Below are 25,656 nucleotides of genomic sequence, written 5' to 3'. Positions count from 1 at the left end.
TGATCAGCCCGTGTCGGAAGCCCCCTGCCGTGCCGTGCCTTTCCTGGCCTGGCCTGACCCGCCTGCTCACCGTCATCGCGTTCGTGGACAGACTGTTCCACAAGGACGAGGTGCGAGCGCTGTTCATCCTGGTGCAGTTGCCGCTGTTCGCGTCCCAGAGCTCGTACACGGTGTTCGCCCACCTGCTGCGACAGCTGACCACGCTCTCCAACGGCGACCACCAGCTGCTGATGCACTGGTTCAGGTGGTGAGTACCGCGCACTCGGGACCGCGGAGCCGTCTCAGGTCTGGGGTCGGCAGCACCGTTCCGATCTCGTCACTGGCCTCTCCGTCATTGTGCCGTGACAGGGCCATGCAGCCCTCCACACTGACAGTGTCGCGGGATGTCCCCATGACAGTGGCACGTGGTGTTACACTGACAATGTCACATGGTGTCATACTGACAGCGGCACATGGTGTCGCACTGACACATAGTGTCACCCTGACAGTGTCACACGGTATCACGCTGACAGCGGTACATGGTGTCACCCTGAGAGCGTCATATGGTGTCACCCTGGTAATGTCACATGGCATCGCACTGATAGTGTCGCATGGTGTAAAACTGGAAATAACACATGGTGCCACACCGACAGTGTCACATGGTATCACCGACAATAACCTGCTGCGTTCGCGTCGTCGCAGTCTGGAGGCGGCGCGCCTGCGCATGATCGTGGCCCACATGATCCAGTTCATCACGATCCGCCAGTTCCCGCCGGCCGACGCCTCCCTGCCGCCGCTCAACAAGTCGCGCTGGTGGATCCCCACCGCCATCAAGGTGCTCGCCCTCATCAGTAAGTACACGCGCCGGCGGCGCGGCGGGGCTGGTGTCGGAGGCGCGGCCGGCGACCTGTCGCGGGGGGGCTCAACGGCGCACACTGCCAATGAAATGAGAGCCGGCCATTCCGCTCCGAAACCAGAAATCATTGTTTGGTGTCTGTCTGGTCTAGGAGGCGTGCGATAGTGAGTATAGTTGCGGCATTTTACCGCGCCGCTGCATGCCGCCGATATTCAGTGGAAGAGCGTGGTACTTCAAGGGATTACTCCACTTTGTGCAATTACTGTGCTGATGATGAGCGTCGTCTCGAATCCAGCCGGGCTGCCTGCAGTCGGGTTACTGACCACGCCGCCCCGTCGCGCAGACGCGGCCAACAACGCAGCCAACCCGGCTCTGATTCCCTACACCGAGTTCTACAACCACGCGCTCGACCACGTCGACTTGATGCAGGAGTACACCAACTGGCAGACGCCCGACCGGCCCGACCGCTTCTCCTACTGCCAGTATCCCCTTCATTCTCAGCATCGTCGCCAAGCGCACCATCCTCACCAAGGTGCACGTCGCCAAGCTGTCGACGGTCTGCTAACCGAGGGCGGGGGGACACTGGGTGCGGGAGGGGGCGCTGAGAAGACATTACGGCTTCAGTGCAGAGCTGTTTAGGGCTTGTACTAGTTGGCATGCAAAGTGCTGCCAGACGGACGTCTCAGGAAGGCTTTACAGAGGGCTTTCATGGAGGGGCAGGCATTAGTGGCGTTCAAATGTGACCTTTCAGGTTTGGCAAATGTCAAACTCAAGCCGTCAAAGGCGTTGGTGGGCGTATTCACTGCAGGGTCATGGAACAACGATTTCCTCGTGCCAAAATCGATGCCTCGAAATTTACGGGCCAGAGCTCAGAATAGGAAATGTTATGGGAACCATGCACCGGAGGGCCTCGTCAAACATGGGTCTTCGGGTTCAGAATACCTCACGGGTAACATGGAATTGTCGACGAGATTGAGTGACGGACATGATATGCAACATCTACCTGCCTCCCCCCCCCTCACTTATCGTTATAGCTGAACACGCCTCAAATCAATTCACCCGGGCGACTTTCAATCCGAGTCCATCACATGCAAAATTCACCCGGGCGACTTTCAATCCGAGTCCATCACATGCAAAATTCACCCGGGCGACTTTCAATCCGAGTCCATCACATGCAAAATTTGTGTGATCACCCTGCATGGTTACACCAAGGTTGCAACCTGTAAACAAATGCGATAAACCATTTATTAATCTATTGAACAGCACGGACCGTGATGACCAGACAGAATGACGCAGATAGACAGGGTCGCACGCTGTTCGGTTGGCGCCGTACGGTATTAGAGCACTGGAGCCTTCATTGAACACGCACTGAAAGGACAGCCGAATGCCGTGCTTTCCAAAGTCTCTACGTGTTTATTTCTAATCAGAAAACTGTCTGGTAACTTGAAAGCATCACGCTTAAGAATCAAAGTACCAAAGTATCACTTTTCAAGGGTGATGATTGGTGTTAGGTTGGAAGTGAAACGCCGTCCACTTCTTAAATTTCTGTAGTGGCACTACGGAGATGTATTGTGTGCGGGCGTGAGCGTATGCGTGCGCGCGGGCGGGCGCACGGGCGTGTGTGTGTGTGTGTGTGCGTGCGTGTGCGCTTTGAGAGCACATGTACCAGAAAAGTGTTCTCAATCCGTGTAGCGCGTTGTTCAACAGTTCAAGTGCAACCCGCCCTGGCTGCCGTGTTGTGTGTCACGCAGAACTCTGAGAGCTCGCCCTGACCGCTGTGCTGTGTGTCACACAGTACTCTGAGAGCTCGCCCTGACCGCTGTGCTGTGTGTCACGCAGGACTCGGAGCAGATGATCCTGACAGCGAGGCGGTCCCTGGTGGCCAAGGTCTCGCGGCATCAGCCGCCGCAGATCGATGTCTTCTTCCTCAACATCCACGTCAGGAGGTCGCGCTTGCTGGACGACTCGCTCAAGGAGGTCCGGTGATGAACGTGGTGGATGAGCATAAGCATGTGATGTGGCGACGTGTAATATGTGATTGAGTGAACCAAGCAGCAGCTGGCTGACTACTGGATGCTTCCGATGGCTAGTCCTTTAGGACATGTGACAACGGCGACACTTTTATTTAAACTTTTTTAAGGTGACCTCACACCGACCCCGCCCGCTTCAGATCGCCAACAAGCAGCGTGACCTGAAGAAGAAGCTGAAGGTGACGTTCTCGGGCGAGCCGGGTCTCGACATGGGTGGGCTCACCAAGGAGTGGTTCATGCTCATCATCCGCAAGGTGTTCGACGTGAGTGTCGTGTGGAGCGGTGCGGGCCGGCTGGCTGCGTCTCCGGAGTCTCGTGTTGCTGCTGCCAAGGGGTGTGGGTGCCTGTCGCCATAGGGTGCCAGCTCGCCCTCACGATCCACCTGCATGTCATGACATCGTAACTGAAAACTGCCAATGGCAGACGATTGATGGAGTGAACAACGGTCCAAAATCATTCAGGAGACAACGGCGCCACTGCTATGTTACCTTTTGCAACGCGACTCCGTGTTTCAAACAGCGTTCTGCGGCCACGCAACGTCGCCAGTCGTATAGCTTACCGTCCGCGCCGCCATGTCCCTGGGGTAAAACTTGCCCGCGCTAGATCGATCGTGTCATCCTCGCGAATTTGCAGAAACCCCTCGGGACTGACGGCACGCAATGGGCGGCGCCATATCTGATGGTCACACCGACAGAACCGAGGCCAAGGTTTTACTTTTGAGCACTGGTTAAGTCTACCGAGACCTTGTCTGCGATAGCCGGCGGCACTCGATGACACCGGTGTAAGAAGGCGGCGTCACTTTGGGATAACTGGCACTCCAGTACATCTTCGGCACATGTTTCGCAATAGTTAGGCACTTTGGCACGTCGATTCCAGAGGCACTATAGTGTGCTCGGGTGCCAACCAAACTCGCGCAGGCATCGACCACCAACTGCCTGCCGTCGTGCTTAGCAGCAGGTCCGTTTACCACACCAATGGCACTGTTGTTGACCACCTGAAGTGGTGCCACCGCTACTGGGAACTTACAGTCCTCGTCGGCCGGCAGCCGAGTTACGGGATGTTCGTGTACCACCCCAAGTCGCGCTGCTACTGGTTCTCCACCACGCACTCGGGCTCGCTGCGCGAGTACAACCTGATCGGCGTGCTGATGGGCCTGGCCGTCTACAACGGTATCATCCTGGACCTGCGCTTCCCACACATCTGCTACAAGTGAGCACACCCTGGCGCGTGCTGCTCCGGCAGAGCGCGCCGGCTGGCTCAGTCGAGCACCTGACAGTGTTGGCAGAGCCGGACGCTCATAACATATGGTATAACGGGCTGGCTCCCAGTGGTGTAGCACATTGTGTAAATATGTGGGTTATTTGACCAGGTTCAAAGCCTGCCATCATATCTATGACTCGATCGACTGTTGACTGTGTTTGATCGCATTCGGTGAACTCGTTTTAATGTAATCCCATCAAAGCTGAAGCAGTTAAGCTGGTTTTTTTATTGTCTTTGATGTTCTATGGGTGATATTTGTCTTACAACTCAGAGACACTTGTTTCATCACCGAACGTGACAGGTCACGAAAACCAGTAAATTGCATGATAATTACCACAAAACATAACCATCATTCAGTGCTCAGGGAAAGCGTCTACCAGTCATCTGACGTCGGGCATGTGTTGTAGGAAGCTGCTCAGCCCGCCAGTGGTGCCCACCATGGAGCACGTAGCCGTGGGCATTGCTAAACGCCCCACCCTGGACGACCTGGCGCAGATCATGCCGGTGAGTGTCCGGCCCAGACTGCTAGGGGACCTCGCGCGTACACGAGTACCTTGGCCTGCTGACAGGTCAACTTGTGAGTACTCGAAGGATCGGCCAGGTGAACTCGTGGGTACCCAGCCAAGCTGTCAGATGACACCGCGGGCGTTCCGCTCGGCTGTCAGATGACACTGCAAGCCTTCCGCCCATCTGTCAGATGACAGCGCGAGCCCTCGAAGTCCTACATGTCCGGTGCAGTCGCTCTGGTGCACATTATGTTGGCGGCCGGCCCCTGCCGACTTGTGCATAAGTAAAGATATGAACGTGGTACAGTTTGGTTCAAATGAGGAATGGGGTTCTAGGACAAAAAGTCGAAGTTCCGATTTGGCAGATAACTCTTTGTCGATTGCTGAATGGTGACGTGTAAAAAAGTCGATGCGGCAAAAAGTCGAAACGGCTAACGGGCTAACTGCAAAAGGGCAAAATGCAAGAACATCGACGCCACAGAATGGCGAAAAGCTTAACGGTGAGCTGAAAAATGGCGACATGCTAGAAATTCGGCATGCCAAATTGGCGAACAGCTTAATGGCAAATTACAAAATAGCGACCCAGCAAAACATTGACGTCATATTAGTGGACGGCTAAATGGCGCAACATAAAAGGGTCATATTTGTAGTTAGAGTTGGTGCTGGTGTATGGTCACGCGGAAATGTTTTTTATCACATTTGAAGCTTGCATCAACATCTCGAAATACGGAACGTTTTCTATACGCAGCTCATCGCTTGCCAAGTTGGCAAACTGTCTTTTTTACATGCGACCGTTTTGCCGGTCACCATTTTGACTTGTTGATTTTGCGGTATGTCGCCACTTTTGGCAATTCCTCATTGAGCCGTGCGCAATTTTGGCAGGCTGCCATTCTTACATGTCGCTGTTTTGCAGTTCGCTTATTATCCGATTCGACTTTTTTTTGGCTTGTCGACTTTTTTACATTTCCCCAATTTGGAAGCATGGAGTCCCCAAAAATCATTCAGCAAAGGGCAAGCCGACTTTTTGTCCGGACTCTGCAGACGCGTCGTACAAATATTTTATTGATATATTTCTGATGTGTGTCTGCGGATTTACAACTTCAGCATATCATCAAAACATCAGTCTCCCTCTTTCTTCTGTTCCGGCAGAAGGAAGGGAACAGGAACAGTTGGTTGGTCGTAGTCACCAGACGCATCTGTCATAAAATAACGAGCTGAAATTACTTATTCCATGTAGCCCTCGAGAACCTGCCAATCTTTTCTTTGGCACTCAAAGTTTTTCATGTCGCCAGTTGGCTTTGCATGGCTTTGACATGTTGCTATTTGCCATTGTCGCCATTTGTTCAAACAAGAGTCTTAAGCAGCTCGACGACATTAAATCGTTCGCCAGTTGTGCATATCGACCTTGCGCATGTCGCGGTTTTTCAGTTCGCTATTTAACCGTTCGGCATTTCGGCATGTCGATTTCTTGGTATGACGCCATTTTGCAGTTCGCTATGTAATGCCTTTGTACATGACCCATGACTCATGTACATGTAGACATTTCGGCATTTCGCCCTTCTTCCAGGTCACCCTTTTTGCAGTTCGCCATGTTGCCCATTCGACTTTTTGGCACGTCGACATTTTGCATGCCGCCAATATGGAGGCTGTCGTATAGCAGTCGACAAAAAGGTATTCGGCAAACTGCGAGTCGATCTTTTGTGACGATCCTACTTGGCGCTGCTCGTTTTACAGGAGGTGGCACGTGGGCTGAAGGAGCTGTTGGCGTACGAGGGCAACGTAGAGGATGATCTCTGCCTCAACTTTCACGTGTCCATCGAGGAGTTTGGCAAAGTCATCACCATCAACCTCCGGGAGAACGGCGAGGACGTGCCGGTCAACAACGAGAACAGAGAAGAGTATGTGCGCCTCTACCTGGACTGGATTCTAAACACCGCCATCTATGAACAAGTCCGGGCCTTCTATCTCGGATTCCACACTCTAGGCGCCTCCAATGCTCTGCTGGTGAGTAGGCCGCAAAATAAACCTTGTATTGCGACGATATATTATCCATGTCCGGATCTTAAGAACGCGTACATAGCGCACCATCTGGGCGGGGGGGGGGGGGGGAGCGGGGCAAGGTCTGGAAAAACGTGCATAAGAACTTTGTGAAATAAAAGCTGCTTAGATTTACTTTAATGTTCAGCAATGCGTTATTTTGCCCTAGTTTGGGCGTCTTGGTATAGAGGCACGACCCGGTTGACCATGCCAGGCATTACCCGGCATGAATCTTGGATCCGCCCTGGCGGAACCTTCCGAACGATTATGTGCCAGCGGGACACGTCGAACGAGCCGCCGCTGGTGGAGCGCAGCCGCGCTGGCCTGGGACGGTACCCCGGTGAGGAGCTGACGGTGGCGCCGGCCGCACCCTCTGTCTTGACCAGATGTTCCGGCCCGAGGAGGTGGAGATGGTCGTGTGCGGCTGCCCCACTATCAATCTCGGCGAGCTGAAGAAGGTCACCGAGTACGACGGCTACTCGGCCGACCACGAGGTCATCAGGTGAGCGATGCAGACTCAGTTTCAAAACCATCTGTGTGCTGCAGATGCTGTATACGCTGGGCTACCTGCTATACAGTCGGTGCAAAACATTGAGTATTATGTAGCAAGTGAAGAACGAGTTTGCAGAGGAGCACTCCTAGCAAGTCTATTGCGAACATTCCCAGCAAACTCATCGCGAACATTCCTAGCACTCATTGCAAACGCTCCCAGCCCAGCCATCGTTAAGTTACTGGCACTCATTGCGGACGTTCCTAGCACAGCCATTGCAAATGTTCCTAGCACTCATTGCAAACGCTCCCAGCACAGTCATTGCAAATGCTCCTGGCGCGTTCGCTGCGAACTGGTGTTTTAATTGACGGCAGCTTAAATCGAGGCAGTCAGTTGGTAGAAATGACCAGTTAACATCTACGCAGTAAATACGCATACCATGTCTGCAAATACCTCGGTTCTGGGAATGCAAAACACTGCCCATCAATAAAAGTTGGTGTTCAAATACATACGTCACTTAGGACGCCACTCTGAGAAAAGGAGAAGCAGGTGAGTGCAAAAAGCATATGCTCATCGTCTTTTGTGGATGGAAGCGTCAAATTGTTCTTGAGGTGGCGACTTATGCGTGTATGCTATTGACCTCATTCATATTCGCGCTAATTACCTAGTGTGATACACCACCCCTAACTACTGTGAAGTGGGATCCGCAATAAGCGGGTCCGTAAATGGAGGGCGTGAGTTACGTACGTAACTGTTACGACCCGCGGCGCTGCCGTTTGACGTTGTCAACTTCTGTAGAGCCCATCAGCCTACAACAGAGGCTCAAGCTAGCTCACCCTCGATCCTCGTTTTTGTCTCGAAACCCCTGCATAATTTCAGCTACAATTCGCCCGCCGCCGTACAGGGACTGTGATGTTTCAGGACGTTCCACACGGCGTATTTCAGGTGATGGCACCGGGCCATCGGTCTGTCGAGCACAGTTTATTGCGGGACGCTGTAACCAGGTGACGTCATGAGTTCATATTCCTTCATGGATATCCCCGTAATCCTTTTTAGAGTGACGGCCATCAGGCGGCATTAGACGGGTATATTTTGCCATGTTCTACTGAGGTGCATCCACGGACGTACCTGTCTTACTATCGCAGGAACCTCTGGGAGACGCTTGAGCAGTTCAGCACCGAGGAGAAGAAGCGTTTCCTGCTCTTTGTGACCGGAAGTGACCGAGTTCCGGTGGGTGGCATGGGCGAGATGACCTTCAAGGTCACATTGTACCCCAACAAGGAGGACATGCTGCCTCTGGCGCACACGTGCTTCAACCAGCTGGTGTTGCCAACATACAAGGACAAGGAGACGCTCAAACAGAAGCTGTCCGTCGCCATTGCCAACGCGGAGGGGTTCGGGCTCGAGTGAGGCCCCCCGCAGCCCGTTTCTGCGTGCGGCGCCCCCTGCCTGACTGTGCCGCCTCGCCCGGCATTTGGCGACTGGCAGCGGACCATCACCCTCGCCGGTAGGCCGCCGCACCATCCGTCTGTGATAGGTCACGCGTGTCGGGTCAGTGCCGTGTCATGTTCGTTTTCTAGTGCCGGCGCGACCGGCCGTCTCTGTTCTTGTCTCGCTGTGGTGACGCACTCGTTGGGATTGTAACCGAGGCGACCGCACCGCGTTAGTTTTGTGCTGCTGTACTCCTGCCTGTGCCCTGGCATACTCCCTGACGCCGTGCCGGTGGCCGCCGAACAGTGCTTTATGACGGGGCGTGGGGGCCGGTCACCATGGGAGCCAGAGCCGGCCTGTTAGGATTGTGTCGTTCTGGTGCCACGTCTGACGGAGCAACGGACGCAGAGTCGTCCCCTGTCTAGCCTGTCTCGCACGGGTGTTGTTGATGGGTGGCCAGAGGTCGTGAGCCCCCAGGCGGGAGACAACTGACCTTTGTCTTTGCCTGAGATCGTGTTCGGAACAAACGGCTTTTTGGAATAGCAGTTTGTCGGACCTTTTCCCTGTTTGCTTTCGTTGCGCGGTATTTGCACTGGTGAAGGACTGGCCGTTTTTTGATGGTTGGATACGCCAGCTGTGCTCCCTTGACCTGCGGAAATCCGGCCAGCATCGCATCCCGCTGCCCAGCGGACGACAAGCCATCGCATCCCGCTGCCCGGCGGACGGCAGGCAGCTCACAACCTTCACTAGCCTCAGTGCATTGATAACTTTGTATACCACAAATTGAGCTAGCAGCAGGGGTTTCTGTGGTGGCCTGCTGCAAAATGATCATGGCATATACTGTCGGCATGCATTGTGGTGGCCGCTGTGGAATGTTGTGCCCGTGTGCCCGGCCGGTGGCATGTCCTGTCATGTATTGTTCCACACGTGTCGACGCGCGATGGCACCCTAACTAAGCGAGCCAGCTGGATGATATTCGATGACGCGATGTTACTTGACAGTGGCTTGTTTCATGTGTATGATTCGTGGATGAAGATAATAAACGACGATTTCCAGAAATGCTGTTGCAGTGTTGGTATGACCATCACGCCCGTGTGAAATAACTGGCCACCGTGACACGCGCGTCAAATCAGACCCAGATTCAGTCATATTCGCGCGTACCACTTCAATGTGCCTGAAAATTGGCATGCGTATAGATTTATGCACCCTTATCCTTCTGGCAAGAATACAAGGTCGCAGGTCCAAAGGCAAAATTTTTTTGCAGCTCAAAGTTTTCAAAGTCAAGAGTCAGTCTATTCGGATTTTCCTCAAAGCTGGTACACTGACGAAGCTGAATCTCTAGCAGCCTGAAAGACAAAGGAGCTGTTGTCCAACCAAAGTCCAAGGTGAAAAAATCGGACTGCTTGAATGTGCTCCAAAATGGGTACACTGATAAGGCTTAACCTTCTGATTCTTTTGGTAAAATCGCTAAGCCGCAGCTCCAGAAACCGATGAGTTAGAGCAGGTCGAAGAAGTCACGGCAAAAAACCGGACTACTCGGATTGGCACCAGAATCAGTAAACTAAAAGAGCATTACCTCCTGTCAATTCTGGTAAAATTGTCGAATGACAGTTTTAAACGTACCAGAAACATATACATCGAGCACACCAAAATAATGATCTAAATGTCGTACTAACTTAATACACAACATCATCCTTGTTCCGGAATGATCTGATCTTGACGAAACAATAAACCAATACGCCACTTACACGCCTCGTCGTACCATCTCCATAGGTCAATCGCATCAGAATGCAAATCGGAATGCAAGGAATTTATTCCTTGAATTGAAGCAGGATGAAACTTGAGCGTTGATGTTATGACTGTGACTTTTGGTGATATGTGGCCATCACAGGAGCTGCCAAAGAGGAGCACCACCCAACACTTTTGGCTCGCGTTGTTCATTTGCTGCCGTAGACGGCTTCAGACAGAAAGTTACAAATTATCTTGAGGTGTTCTGACAGAGCCCCCCTTAACGCACGCTCGGGTGACCGGTTGAATACCCTGCGCTCGGGTGTGTGTGGGTCCATGTGACTCCCCTCCGAGATCTTGGAAACTAAAGGAGTTGGATGCGCCAAATTCACAGGGTGTGTTGGTCTGCACGCACCACTCACTTGTGTCCAAATTTAGGATTCCTACGTCATGACCCTCTTGTCAAATGAGGCCAAACAGGGCTAAACTTCAGACCGGTGTCCAAAGTGTCTTAAGACCTTCTTATGCAACTAATGTGAACCTAGACACCTGCTATTAAGCAAAAAGTCACTGGTGCCCATTTAACGTCAATGACCTTGTTCCATCTTTGTAAGGCTTTGATGACCAAAATCATGTAAGACTGCTTTGATTTTGCATTTCAAAGCGCGTCAGGATTACGCTCGGTGGTATGTTCCCAGGTACAAAATGTCGACCTGGGTCATTTTAGGTCAGGGACCCATTCTGGCCCTAAGTAAGCCCGTAGAAGATGTACAATGCGGTTTTTAGCATCAGTAGGTTCAAAATAAGCACCAGAAACTACCCCGTGCAGCAAGCGCTAGTGTAAAAAACGGGTTGGTTTGGAACTTTGTCTGACCTTCACACGTGACCCCAGGCAAATGGAATTTGTCAATTCAATTGTTTTGTTACCTTACAAACCATCTCTGAGATGTATGGCTTCGTTTGACTCTCCGTTGTTGCACCATATGAACGATTTCCCTGTTCGGGAAATCTGTTCCTGTTCGGGATATTACACCCAGATAGGGTGTATACATACTATACATACACCTTATCTGGGCGTATATCCCGAATAAACAAGCTGCGCCACTGTTGATTATAGATGTTATCATAGTTGGGATCATGAGATTTGACGTAGACTACACCGCCGCACTTGCCATAATCAATAATCCCGCCAACGCCATAAGCTTGTCCACGCAGTCAGGCTCACCGTTCTCACCTTTGGCGTCACGTGGTTCTACGCCGCCCATGGAACGTGACAGCGGTCTCAGATCAGACCAGCTTGTAGGTAACACCGACAATCTCGACGCCACAGCTGAGCTTAGCAGGATAGTACGTGATGTTCTAGCTACGAACCGTCATTGTTGCCGAGCGTTTTTCCTTAGTTGACCTCATGCGTAGTCTTGCGATAGATCCCTCCGTAACCGCATTAGCTTTGAACAATACCCCCGGCCCAAGCGCCCCCAGGTATTCCCTGAGGCTTACCACGCTGCATACAAGGCTCAACACATGCATCCCACGGTGTTCATGGTGTCCTCCGCAGGCTCCAAGAACGTGCCACACGTCCCGCTGTAAACGCCACATCTTTGGCTGCCTGCACTACGCGTCCTTGCGTGGTCAGCGTGACCTCGGCACGTCCTAACGCGGACGGTGTGACCTCAGTAGGTTACACACCCGCAGCTTACCTCATGTGTTCTAAGACGGTCATGTTGGCCCCAGTACATCAATCAATCCGTTTCAAGCGTTCCAAACGGATCAAACATACTTGATCTGGTTCATACGACCTAAAGCGGCCGGTGGGTCGCTTCTTCCCTGTGAGTCTTGAACATCGAACGGAAGCAGCCGCGTCTCGAGTATCCTCATTCAAAGGGTGTGCTCACCAAACAGCGCCATCGCCATCACCAAGGTATAGCTGCTGCAGCGTTGTGAACGGGGGACGCTTCACCAAACGGACAGTCATCCAGTACGTGTATTTTATCACATTAATCAAACACGCACTCATGCTTCTCGGGGAGGGGAGGCACCGCACGAGCAGGAAACACCTTCGCGGGACATCTCGAATGTGGCCCGGCTAAATGTGGAATACGGAAATGGGCCCGGCTAAATGTGGAATGTGGAAATGGGCCCGGCTAAATGTGGAATGTGGAAATGGGCCCGGCTAAATGTGGAATGTGGAAATGGGCCCGGCTAAATGGAATGTGGAAATGGGCCCGGCTAAATGTGGAATGTGGAAATGGGCCCGGCTAAATGCTGGCCAGTCCTACTCGGGCAGCCCAGGTGTCGGCACCGGCGTTTCATTTAACGCAGCTGCAAATGATGTACAAGGAATAATCTCAACCAGCATGTCCAACTGGGACCCATGTGGGTCCGAGATGGGCAGTCATATGGGGCCCATCAGGGCTTCCCGCTTTGATCCCATGTGGGCATGTCATGGGCAACCAACTGGGTCCAACATGGGCGGCCCACCTGGGGGAAACAGACCCGGGAACGCGCTAACAGACGTTTGTCACCTTGTGGGTAATCATTAATGGCACGTTAACGTAGCCACCAGTTATTTGGCCAGTACACTTGGTGGCGTGTACTGGCCAAATAACGACACAGCAATCCCTTTAAGAACTTCCTCGACCGCTGTGATGAATTGAGCAGCGGTTATAACATCATAGGGAGGATTTAAACGTTTACTTCAACACGCGCTCGGGTGGTCGGATGGTCAAATTGCCCCCCCCCCAAGGTTTTTTCCAGAATGGTTCCGAACGGTGGGCATAGCCGTGCCAAATTTTGCATACTGTAGATAATTGAATAGCAGATCCTTTGGCACCAAAAATTAAGATGTACCTTGTAAGGTCGCTGACCTATGTCAGATCAAAGTCAGGCCATGGTTTCAGCGAAGGTAATTTCTAGGGAAATCTTCAATCTGATCGAACAACGGAGTGCTAGACGAAGCCATGCATCTGTGAGATGCTTTCTTAGGCAACACAACAGTTGAATAAGCAAATTACATTGACCTTAAGTCGGGCATGAAGGTCACACTAAAGTCCAAACCAACCTGTTTTGTACGCTAGGGCTTGCTGTATGGGATAGCTTCTGGTGCTCATTTCGAACTTATTGATAGCAGGAACCGCATTATACATCTTTCATGGACTTCTTGCAGGTCAGAATAGGTCATTGACCTAAAATGACCCAGGTCAACATCTTGCTTTAGGAACATACTGCCTAGCGCAATCTTTGTCGCTTAATCAAATGCAAAACTCGAAGCGATCTTGCATGATTTTGGTTACCTTGACTTTCAAAAGGTCAAACAAGGTCACTGACCTTGAATGAGCATGTGATCTTCTGCTTAGAAACGGTTATCTAGGTTCTGGGAGCACTTTGGAGACCTACCTGGAACTTGACCTTGTTTGACCTTTTTAGACCCGAAGGTCATGACCTAGGAACTTGAAACTTTGCCCTAAGTGAGTTCACGTACAGTCCAACACACCCTGTAAATTTGGTATCTCTAGCTTTCTTAGTTGTCGAGATCTCAGGGGGGCGGGTTCAAACTGAACCCCCACCCGAGCGAAGGTATTTAGCCGGCCACCCGGGCGCGTGTTAATGAACTATAACAAAAAAGGTGTGAGACGCGATACATCAAACCATACTCGGTATAAACAGCTAGTTACGCAGTATGACTGAAAATGACCTGATAGACGTATGGAAAACCTAAAATATAGGCACAAAGCAACATGCCTGTCATAGATCCAGTCCTCCCAGGAAGTTAAGGATCGGCTTTCTTTGGCAAAAAATCCTTAATGGAAGAGACATTGCCTTCGGCTCTGATCGCGAACGGTTACTCGACTTATCACAGGATGTGTAATCTGTTCATTCCTGTGGGAAATACAAGAGGAGGGTCTTTCTGGAAATTGTACAGTTTTTGCTTGTCGATGAGTTTGTGATGGAGATCAAATCATAAATAGAGGACATAGTTCAAGACGAGTCCGATACGATTAAAAAGACAACTCCGCTGGCCACCTTCCTTTGTGTTCTGCAGGGCTGTATTATACAGTACGCTAGCCACAAGAAAAGAGCTGCCGAAATAAAGTTCAGCGAGGTAGATGTCAGAATAAATGGTGAACTAAACCGCGACTTACCAGCTGAAACGATAGAGGAGCAATAGGCAAAGCGTGACGTACTTGTGGATACACTTAGTAAAAACAATATGTCCCGATCCAGAACGAATTGGCGACAGTTTGCAGAGAAGGGCACACAATACTTTCATGCTCTGAACAAAAGAAACAACAGGGAGCAACCAAATAAACACTCAGAGCAATGCAGCTTGAGCTCACCGAGCAGGGCAATGAATCAGCGGATGCACAACAAATGTTAGAAGAGAGACGCGCTTCTTTTCAGATCTTGTACGCCCCTGATGAGGCCCTCGCTGCACCTGAACCATTCGTTAACGGCATAACCTGCGTGGAGGAATCTGGCGCAGCACTGTGAGTGCCCGTTGACAGTTGAGTTAAAGACCGCACGCTTTTCAGTGAGAGCCTATCGTTCGTTCAAATATTCAAACGATTCGTAAACCGTCCAGTCTTCCATTGAGAGCCTGAACGATTCCGGGACCAGACGGATTCAATGTGCCGTTCTATAAAATGTTCTGGGATGTCTTGAAAAAATTACCTTGCCCGCACTGCTCGAAATGTTTAACCTGGGAGCTATTCCAAATATTCTAAAATCTGGCACCACCGTTCTTATACCGAAGGACAAAAACAAGAGATAAATGGACTCACTTCGTCCCACCAGCCTTTTAAATGTTGTCTTTAAGACATCAACCAAGGCATTTCCTCGTAGGCTAAACGCGCTGATGCATCATATCATAAACGAAGACCAGACTGGTTTTCTTAGGGGAAGATTTATCAGGCAAAATATGCGCCTTATTATCGTTATAACGCGATATGCAGATGCGTGATACACCCGGAATGATGCCTTTCTGTGACTGGCGTAAGGCCTACCATTCTGTGGACTGGGGTTATTGGAAGTGTTCGCCAGTCACTGGATTTCAGACCCGATATCCAGAAGTGGGTTAGCATGCTTTATAATCGAACAGGGATCACTCATAGTAGTGGATGTGTGCAGGTAAACTGACAGTTGTCAGCAGCATACATAATGTCTAAGGGCCTTCGTCAGGGATGCCCGCTCAGTTGTCTGCTTTTTCTTATTTCAATTGAACCGTTAGCGCACAAAATCCGTCACTGTAATAGCATCAAGGGGCTCACCATTGGCGAGACAGAAATAAAGATATCCCTCTTAAGGGGTGCTCTAAACGCCTCAACGCGTACATACATGTGTCAATCCTGGCCTTGAAAAGAAAAATGCGCGAGGGGTTTGGGTGGACAGCATTGCAGCCGCACTGATAGCACCTGTCCACAGATAGACATATCAGGGGGCGAAAACCAAAAAGTTACTTAGGAGTTAAACTAGCAGCAACACGCAAGGATCTATGCGATCTTAACTACCCTGGAACAAATAGGATTGCAAGAAAACCTGAACCTACGATTTGGACGGAGCATTACGGTCTATGGAAGGGTGCACGTGATGAAGTGTCTTTCGCATCACGAGAGCATTAGAAGAGGTTAGCAGGATGATTTTTAAGAAAATGAAAGCGATAATTTATCAGATATTTTGGAATAGATCGCGAGACAAAGCAAAATGAGCTGTACTCAAAAACCATCTTCACATGGAAAACTTGCAAGGCCCAGATCCATGAGATCAAGCCGATAGCCTCAAAATTATCTGGATTAAGAAGATATTTGACTCTGACTACAAAGCTAAGTGGAAGGAACTTGCACAATATCGACTTACAATAAAGGACAACATATCACCGTTGCACTATGACATCGATCCTAAAAAGTTACTGAACTTGTTAGATGAGTGTGTATTTTGGTCAGAGGTAGTAAACGCTTTGACGCGAGCCGTGCGGTCAACACAGCCTGGGCTAACTTAGGGAAATATTCTAGTCGAGGTTCTATGGAACAACTCTGATATGAATTTAGATGAGATTAAGTCTATGAACACGCGCCAGCTGATGCGCCATTCAGCCGTTCAAATAAGTGACCTCTGACTACCAGAATCAAAAGCTTCTGAAAGCTAACCAACTGCGCACTCAGTTCGGGTGCGGACATTTTTTGACCTGGCGGTCCGTACTGCATGCAATTACTCGATCACGGAAAGAGGTACTGACGCAAGAAAAGGCTACTGCTATCACCTGCCCGTGTGGATATGGCCATTTAAGCACATGCATGGGCATGGCAAGGTGGGGTTATAATGCACTTATCACCCGCAAACGTTGCCCTACCTATGTACTCACAAGTGAAAGGGAGCACAAATTGGGGGCTATAAGTAAAGAACAAAGGACACAGGTATATAAAGTCCTACATACCACAACTGAGGACTTAAGTGAAGCGGCTCCAACTCAAATCTTGCACAGAATTTTACCGACTAACCGCATGCTGCACCTATACGGGATTAAAAATTCAGATCACTTTCAGCGCTGTCAGAGTCGGACGGAGAATATCCTACATGTGTTCTGGTTCTTCGTCACTGAGCCGCCTTAAGTGCACGTATACAGCTTGGCAAGCAATTCACAATGCAGCAAGTCATCACCAATCTGTACCCTTCTGTTGCGTCTGACGGAACACCGTCTGTGCCCGCTATCCGCTTATGTGTGCTGTTGGGTAAGCAGTATGGGTGGCAACGTCGTAACGCACCGCGCGATCCATCCATTACTGGTTTCATCCAATTGATTCGTATATACTCCGACGTGAAGAGATGTGTGGCAGTGAGCACAAACACAACTGATAAATTCAACCAGTTGTGGCCAGTAACCCCAAAAGGATTGGCGCTAAATCTACCAGACTGAAACCTGTCAGCGGAATGTACTGATATCAAGTGGTAGCTACTGGAACGCGGGACACTGCCAACGGACGTAACTACGTGTGCATATCAACAAACCGCCGGTGCAATCCGAAAACTGCACATCAGAAGCCCGCCCCAACCCGACCTTATACGATGCCAAGCTCTCGCCAAGCGAGCCATGAGACGAACGGGCCTGAGTTGACCTTTCACCGGGCAGCCGTCTGGGGTGAGAATCGTCCCGGCCACCACGCAACACTGTAATCCGATTTCAATCTGATCCCGTCAGTGGCTCTCAAACATTTCTTTGCATAGATTGCCACCGTCTGTGTCGCGGCCGATAATTATTAAACAGGCTGTACTTACGCATCGCGTGCTTTTTTGCTATTCAAGTCAGAGCCTCCGCAGTAGTTTAGACCATTGTTGCACATTTTCGAGAAAAAACGTATCATCACGTACATCGTACATGCGCAGCCAAGACATTCCAATCGACAAGTAGCTCCAACACGACAGTAGCCCGTGGCGGACGATCAACACGTTGCTGAAAATGCACAAGATTGCAAACAACGGAGGACTGGGGACGCAGTTCTTCTATGCCGCAAAGCACCGCGCAACCCGCCGCCATTTCTTTTCTCCCTCCCTCCGTCCCTCCCCATCACGCACACGCTAGACGATGCGCCCGCGTGCTCCGGTCAGTATGTCTCCCCCCCCCCCCTCCCCTCATCACGTCACAGACCGGGCGTTCGACTACCCGACCGCCTTGGCGCGGGGCTGCGGCTTGAACTTGAGCTTGACACTGTCGTTGTGTCCCTCGCGGTTCCTGGCCAGCTCCACGGCGTAGAACTGGACGCGCGGCACCACCTCGGTGTTGTCCTGCGAGTACTCGTCCCCACTGTCCAGCCGCAGCAGCGTGGCGAAGCTGAAGTCCTCCACCTTGCCCTCGAAGCTGTTGCAGAACGCGCGCCACTCCTGTGACGCAAACGGACGGCGCAAGGATCACTTGAGAGCGGCGTTCGGGCGCGCTGAGACCGCAGGCCTCCCAGGCAGACAAACAGTAGCTGCAGCCTTCCATGTCCCCCCCCCCCCCTCCCCCGACGGTCGCAGGCGTGCCCAGCGTTCTCACCTTCTTGGCCTCCTCATTCTTGATCTGGTCGGTGGTCAGCTTCTGGACGGGCAGCTCTGGGAACTGCTCGCGGAACCGTTTGTAGATCTCGTCATCGTGCGGCGTCAGACGCAGCAGTTTGGGGTCCACAGAACAGATAATCTGCGGCATCAGTTGACGACCAGTTACAGTTCCTTCAAAACAGACAAGTGAGCCATGAACAGTACCAAAATATAATTCAACCCCTCGTAAGTTAGACAGTTCTGAGTTGAAAATACAGCATGTTTCTTCTAAGGATTTTATCCAAATCATGTGAATCGATGGATTTCTGGGATCAGCACTCACACCAAGCAGTCCTTGTTGTGTGAGCCCTGACCCCTACTGTCCGATCGCGCAATTCCGGGAAACGGCAGAATTTAGCGGCAAAATTTTAACATTCCGCAATGCTCGGCACGGTCCGTCCTGCCTTCTGACGTCAACTGACTTTTAGCGCGACCGCTGCCACCGGCCGCAGGCCATACCTGTCAGAGGCAAATAGCTGGCACCTAAAGCTACTCCAACCCAACTCGCCACGAGTGGGTGGATCGGAAGGCAGACGCTCTTGCCAACTGAGCCACCGGGACGGACATACATATAATAAACATACGATTAAGTATTAGCCAACAAGGCAGGAAAGATAATGACTCAGGAATATCTGGCTGACGCGTTACAATGACAGACTCCATGACTCAACTACCCAATGAGGAACTTACATTGAAGTATACGTCAGCGTGTTCTGAAGCTTTTACTGCCCAAGCTGCTTCCAACGATGCCTGAAAATACAATAATGTTAGACGTATATTTATATCTAGGACCTTTCCGTATGTGATGGCAACATGCACAAAATAAAAATCCCTGCACATGATGCGATGATAACTGGGCGCTGCGTAATTCAACGAGGGTATGAGGCCGAACATTCCACACAGATAAGTTAACAAGAGAAACAGAGCTGCGCATGCTTCACATCAGTGCTACAGCAAAACTGCTGCGGTCAAGAGTGCTATGACGTTACTGCTAATGTTAACGCACATAGGCATCGTATTTGAGCCCGTCATTCATTTTGCGGCAAAACTTACTGCCATTACTAATACACGGCATTACTTCCACCACGGACTTATGGGCGACATTAGCACTATAAGACACAATCTATGCTTCAAAAATGCACACCCGCCTTTGTGTAAATACGACATTACTTCAACTGCTAATACTTAGCCGCGGAGTGCAAAATGTGTGGACACCTAGCGGGGATGTAGGCACAATTCACAAGAAAGGAAGGAACCACAACCACTAATACTGGAATTGAAATCTCGTGGTGCCAATGCAAAAATTGTTTCAATTCATTTCACGTTATTTTGTCGTTTTGTCATGCTTGGTACATTAGTAAAGGCTGTAGTTTTGGCTGCGGAATCTCAATGACTGACAAACATTTTTCCGGCATTAGACTTCCTGTGTAGCACAAAAGCCTCACATAAGAAGTGGTGTCGCATTTTGGTGAACACCACACCAGGGGTTTAGTTTATTCAGTCAGGAACCCTATCCACCTCTCATCTGTGGTAGGAGGATATGTCACATTCAGGGCAAATGATGTGTTTTACGCATTCTGGGGCATGTTTGGATGTTTTCCCCTGCTTATCACCCGAATGTTTTGCAACTAGGGGCGTAGTTTCCTAAATAAATGTGGCGAGTGCAAAATTACGCAGCCAGCCTGTTCCCGAAATACGCCACCAAATGGGTTTCTCCTAGGAACTGGCCTATTTTTTCTCAAACAGGCCGGAGCCCAAGTTAGGCAGCGAGGGGGCTGGAGCCCCCTGTCCAATGGAATATAGGAAACTGCACCCTTGTTCACAACACTAAAACCCTGTGCTTGCCAAGTTTTTTTGACAAGACTGCGTAATGCACATGGTGTAGATCTATTGCCATTGTGAAGCTGTCAACAAAAATGTAATATTACCTGGAGCACTATGTATTGACACCATGAAGAAGGCACCCCTATTGTGATTTTCCTTGGCCAGGCATGTTTGTACTTGCCCCCTCCAGTTTTTTGTTGAGGCTTGTCACATGAGTGTAAGATGACTGACTGCCCATGTAGAGACAGCTATACCTAGTGAAGTATGTTGAGTGCAGTATAGAAAATATGTGGCATGACAGTATCGACAGCAGAAGCAATTTTGCTTACAAGCAAGAATTACACAGCTTTTTGCAGTAGGTGTAAGGACAAGTTTAACTTTTTTAGTATAAGTTTTGTTATGTCACACTAAGGTCATGCTATTTGCAGAAGTAATACTATGTATATAAGAAGACCATATATGTTTGCTGTAAAGTCATTCATGGATATATGTTAATGCTGCATATGTTTTGCTGTTAAGCACTCATGACACACATACATTTTTGCTGTAGAAGTGATGCAGGTATATGCTTTTCAAATAAACATTTGGATGTATCACACTCATGTTACACAGGGTCTTTGCAGTAAAATGAATATAACATATAAGTGGCCTCCAGCTACTTTTCAGAAGAAATAATGCAGTGTAATGTTGCAGCTCTCCTGTCAGTAGGACTTTTTGCCATGGAACTAATATTGTGACACTACTATATGGTCTCCTGGTGCATTCATGATGCAACATATCTGTCTTGCTTGCAATAAACAGCCTTTTCCTGTCCTATACAAGAAGAGCTTATTAACTGAACAAAGCATTCTATCTGTGCTAACATCTTCAAAAGAAAGGCATCAACAGTTTATGGGCCACCACACCCTGAGAACTCAGATCTTCAATTGGCCATCCATGCTTGGGAACCTAGGAATTCCCATGCTTTTAGTGAAACACACCTAGATATGACAGAAAAAATTTTGCTAATGAATTTCAATGGCACTAAGTCATTTTTTCCAACAGCGAAGTTCAGCTTCAGTGAGTGCACCAGCTTATACAGATGCCTTGTCTCTTAGCCTTACAATATTCCAAACTGATTGTGGAAAGGACATGGTACACCCTTGGAAAAAAACAGGGAATGCTAATTGCCCAGCCAATGGTTCCTCTTCACAAGAAGCTTGGCACATTTTTTTGAAAGTAATATGCATATACATTCCTGTGCAATGAACCGACATCAGCTTATGATCAGCGACAGAGCAATCAAACAGAAGTGTACTCTTGATGTCCAAGTAGTGATTCATCAAAACTCTTGCACAACCAAGTGTGCAAGTGTTTTCAGTCAACAATAACATCTGAACATTCTGACCTGTGGCATCATAATTGCACACTCATGTGCACCAATCTTGCCAATAATTATTTTGGCTGAAATTCCTTCCTCAGCCTTCATAAAGAAATCCCTTCCTCAGCCTTCACTGTGTGGCCCCCAGTGAGGTAAAGTTCAATCAAAAGTATGCTGATGATTCCATGCCACTACAAACATGTCATCAGTTCCAATGGATGTAACTTCTCCCCTTACTTAGGACTTCAGTTGAAAATTGTGTGGAAAGGTCAAGATGTAGGGGATCAAGGTAAAAGGGCAATGTAATAGCAGTTCATCAAGGCATGGTTGAGGCAAAGATGAGAGAGAGGACAGAGCTCTCAGAGCATTAATGGATATTGACCTCTCTGGTGCCAAAGTCCCAACTAATTTTTTTCAATGCTGGTAGACCCCAGTCTAAAATATACATTCACTGCACAAGGTGCAAAGTAACATAAAAGTGCTGAGCCTAGCATATATGTATTCTAAAACCAGTTCATGCTTGAAAGCATCCCATTTGTAACTTACCTTCCTTGAAAATATCCAAGAGGAATTTCTCCTTGCGTTTATCACCGTAACATCCCAAACCCCCAATATGATGCCTCTCTTTGGACTGATCTAGCAGGAACTGAACCAAACTCAGAGCATGCTGCACATGAAAGTATACTTGGCATGTTCAGTAAGGCATTTCTTCACAATCTGGTGCAGAAAAGATGACTGAACTGCCCAGCAACACCCTATAATCTAGCAAACAATGTGGGATACCTGATACAGTATCCCAGAGGCAAAGCCCTGTGTAGGTGTGGAACAAACCCTCTACATATGGGATGCTGAAGATGAAGTTTATATTCCTTGCTGAGAAGGGAACACGACTTCATCCGCGCACATCCTCACCGCCCTGAATTGCACGAATGCCAACTCACATCATTGCCAAATTCGTCAGCAGGTCTGCTCAATACAGATGCAGCATTCCCTAGACCCTGAATTCCAATGGCTTGGGCAATCTCATCCGGCAAAGCCATATTTGCAGGCTAAACCACTTCTCAGATTAACCGGCGATTACTCCTTATGGGCTGCTCACACACCACATGTGCACCACGCGGCCCAGCACACCGCCCGGCCTAATAACTCAACGCACATGTCACGTAGAGCTCCGAGAATCGTACATCTGTCTGCAAAGCTCCATTTTTGTCGGCCTGAGTGGGGCACACAGGCTACCAAATAAGGACAGCGCTTGGTTGGTACAGCGGGCAGTCAGTTAATTGGCCCACAGTATTGATCTGCAGATAATTACCATGGAAGCAATTCCCTGTCATAAGCCGACTGACAGGGGGCGACTGCAAATGGTGGCGAAAACATTGGCGCGCCGACATTACCTAGACTTTTGCGAAACAGATGCAGATGCCGCGCGCCACATCTGAAGCTAACCTGTTTCAATCCAGTCCCCGGGCTTACAAAAATACACACGTGATGAGAATAACCTAATTGCAGTAAAAAAAAAAACGGCATGTGGCCCGCAGCGGATAGATACGCCGCGCGCCACATATGCGGATTTTGAAGGTGAAGATGGGAGCCTGTGGTAACCAGTTTTGGAACGGCTGATGAGATCGCATGCGTGTCTTCTTCTGGTAAAGGTTCCAGGCGGATCTCTTCAGCAGTTTCCGTGCTTGAAATTGGTTGTAATGTCCCAAAGTAGTTTATAAGGTTTTTTAGGGTAAATCTGGGAACCTGAGGTGACCAGTTTCAGAACGGCTGATGAAATCGTGTCCTTTATCTTCTAGTAAAGGTTCCAGGCAGATTTGTTCAGCGGCCTCCGTGCGTGGACTCGGTTGCAATGCCCTAAAGTGGTTTATGCGGGTTTTGAAGGTTAAGGATGGCAACCAGATGCCACCAGTATTACAACGGCTGATCAAATCGCGTATGCTCTATTTTCTGGTAAAGGTTCCAGGCAGATCCGCCGGCGGTTTCTGAATTTGGACTTACTTGCAATGCCCCAGAGGTTTATGCATTTTTGAAGGTCAAGATGGTGACTTGGTGTCAGCGGTTTCAGAGCTGCTAACGAAACCGCATCCTAGCTTGCTGGAAGTGTTAGTTGAAGAAAATATATACTGCGGTGCCGTACTTACGACTTTCTGCATGGATGGCGACGAAGCAGTGTTGTCCACTAAATGGGAGGAAGTAAACGATCGACTAAACCAGCCCATCCTCCGAGCCTATATATGCCATGACAGCCCCATGCTCTGAGCAACAGCACCGCTCGACACCAAAAAACTTCGTCATTCGATGCCGCTTAGTCAATGACTATCCTTTCCAGAATTATTACTTTGGGCTACGTCAAAGGTTACCATAAATAAAAAAACGGAAAACAGGGTTGCAGACAACCCATACTCCAAGCCTGAGCACCGATCAGCATGAAACCTTCATCAATCAATGCGCCATGGTCGATATCATATCCTTCCAGACAAAATGACCTTGGAATATGTAAAAGGTCACGAAAAAAAACGCCCAAAACCACCAGAATTCACTGCAGAGCGCTATATGCTCCGAGCCTATGGCTGATCAGCATGAAACTTTTACCAATAGGGGCATGGGGCTGTCTGCAACTGTTTTTCCGGTTTTTACTATTTGTGGTAACCTTTAACCTGACCCAAGGATACCATGTTCTAACGCGGATAGGATGTCAGCTATGGCGCATCAACTGATGAAGATTTCATGCTGATCAGTGCCATGGGCTCGGTGTATGAGATTGTCTGCAACTAATTTTGGTGGTTTTGGGCATTTTTGGTGACATTTGACCTGATCCAAGGTCACTATGTTCTGTAAAGGATAGGAGGTTTACTGTGGCGCATCGAATGGTGAAGGTTTCATGCCGATCGGTGCTAAAAGCTCGGAGCATGGGGTTGTCTGCAGCCTTATTTGCCTGTTTTTTGCACTAATAGTGACCTTTGACCTGATGGAGACGGTTTGATGTCGATCGGTTCAATAGGCTCGGAGCACGGGGCTATCAACAGGTTTGGTCATTCACTTAGTTCCTCGCTACCAAGGGCTTCGATCCCCCGAGCCTCAAGTTCCCTTGTTGGTGGATAGCAGTGTAGATCGTGATTACGTAAATTCAGAGCAGAATCAAGATTGAATCGCCGAAATAAAGATATTATTTTAATAGGCTCATAATGAAATGGAATCTGTAATACTATCGGTGGTGGCCCAAAGGATATTGCGCCTCCCGCCCCGCTGATTCGAGTCGTAAATCGTGCGCCTGGGACGTACGTACTCTGCACCTGCCACACACCGACTGGCACATCACAGAGGCCGTTTTCGTATTGAATCGAATTAGCCTGGAACCGCCTGCCATCGTGCACCCGCCATGTCACAGCACTGAACGCGTGTAAGGCCGCCATACGCGATGCGATTTTAACCACTGACAGCTGATCTGATCTGTATCATAGTGCGTTGACAGGTCTGTTTTAGCTCTGATCATTGCTCGCATCATTTTCGTGTACCTTTTGTGCATGCCTTTTCATGCTCTACCTTTATGACCTGAAACCATAATATCCACCATGTGTATGACTCCCGATGAACTCATTAATTGAAGGAAAAGTTGAAATAACTTTATTGCTACCCGGGTGCATGGTTTATGACGCCTTCATGGAGTAATGGGCCGTTTACCTCATCAGTTGTCGTCCCTGAATTGCCATTGTCAGGATCGACCTCGCGACTGATCATTTATCCTTGAATTGCAGTCCGACTTGACTCCGTTGAACCGGAATCAATCACAAATCTGGCAGGGATACGATGGCGCCGCGTGCAAGGCCCTGTGACAATGCCGTATCCTGTGCAGCTTGCTGCGCGATCAACATCGCTTGGGTTCGTTTTGTAACGCAGTTGCAATCTAAGGGGTTTCTGTTACTTTGTTCCCTAAACTTTCACTTTGACGCAAACGGTCACCCTAATCATCTACTTATTAAGGAACCCCGTAGTCCTTTTCTGGTCCCTACTTCACGGAAACGATGAGTCACAGTTTTAATTAAGGAATATTGTGGCATATTGCAAGCACGTGCGTGCTGTACATA

General features: G+C 49.5%; 2 protein-coding genes across 2 annotated transcripts in view; one reads left to right on the top strand and one right to left on the bottom strand.

Moving 5' to 3' along the window:
• The window catches only part of LOC119113117 (putative E3 ubiquitin-protein ligase HECTD2), a 28,537-nt gene extending 18,897 nt beyond the window's left edge, over positions 1 to 9,640 (top strand). Inside the window, 11 exon segments of the mRNA XM_037237456.1 lie at positions 92 to 247; positions 682 to 830; positions 1,179 to 1,321; positions 1,323 to 1,367; positions 2,675 to 2,812; positions 3,006 to 3,128; positions 3,911 to 4,074; positions 4,533 to 4,629; positions 6,366 to 6,635; positions 7,055 to 7,170; positions 8,304 to 9,640. Of these exon segments, the coding sequence (XP_037093351.1) occupies positions 92 to 247; positions 682 to 830; positions 1,179 to 1,321; positions 1,323 to 1,367; positions 2,675 to 2,812; positions 3,006 to 3,128; positions 3,911 to 4,074; positions 4,533 to 4,629; positions 6,366 to 6,635; positions 7,055 to 7,170; positions 8,304 to 8,568 (1,666 nt within the window). The 3' untranslated portion in view covers positions 8,569 to 9,640.
• Positions 9,641 to 17,579: 7,939 nt separating this feature from the next.
• LOC119112152 (protein PBDC1) lies at positions 17,580 to 22,718 on the bottom strand. Its single transcript, XM_037236201.1, has 4 exons — positions 22,510 to 22,718; positions 19,075 to 19,134; positions 18,344 to 18,484; positions 17,580 to 18,189 (listed from the first exon to the last, which is right to left on the bottom strand). The coding sequence occupies exons 1-4, from the start codon at positions 22,606 to 22,608 to the stop codon at positions 17,968 to 17,970; spliced, it is 522 nt and encodes a 173-aa protein (XP_037092096.1). The 5' UTR covers positions 22,609 to 22,718; the 3' UTR covers positions 17,580 to 17,967.
• Between the last annotated feature and the right edge of the window lie 2,938 nt (positions 22,719 to 25,656).

The sequence above is a fragment of the Pollicipes pollicipes genome, unplaced genomic scaffold, assembly GCF_011947565.3.
Source record: "Pollicipes pollicipes isolate AB1234 unplaced genomic scaffold, Ppol_2.1 Scaffold_7261;HRSCAF=8764_pilon_pilon_pilon, whole genome shotgun sequence".
Classification (NCBI taxonomy): domain Eukaryota; kingdom Metazoa; phylum Arthropoda; class Thecostraca; order Pollicipedomorpha; family Pollicipedidae; genus Pollicipes; species Pollicipes pollicipes.
This window is presented reverse-complemented; position numbering and strand designations above follow the sequence as displayed.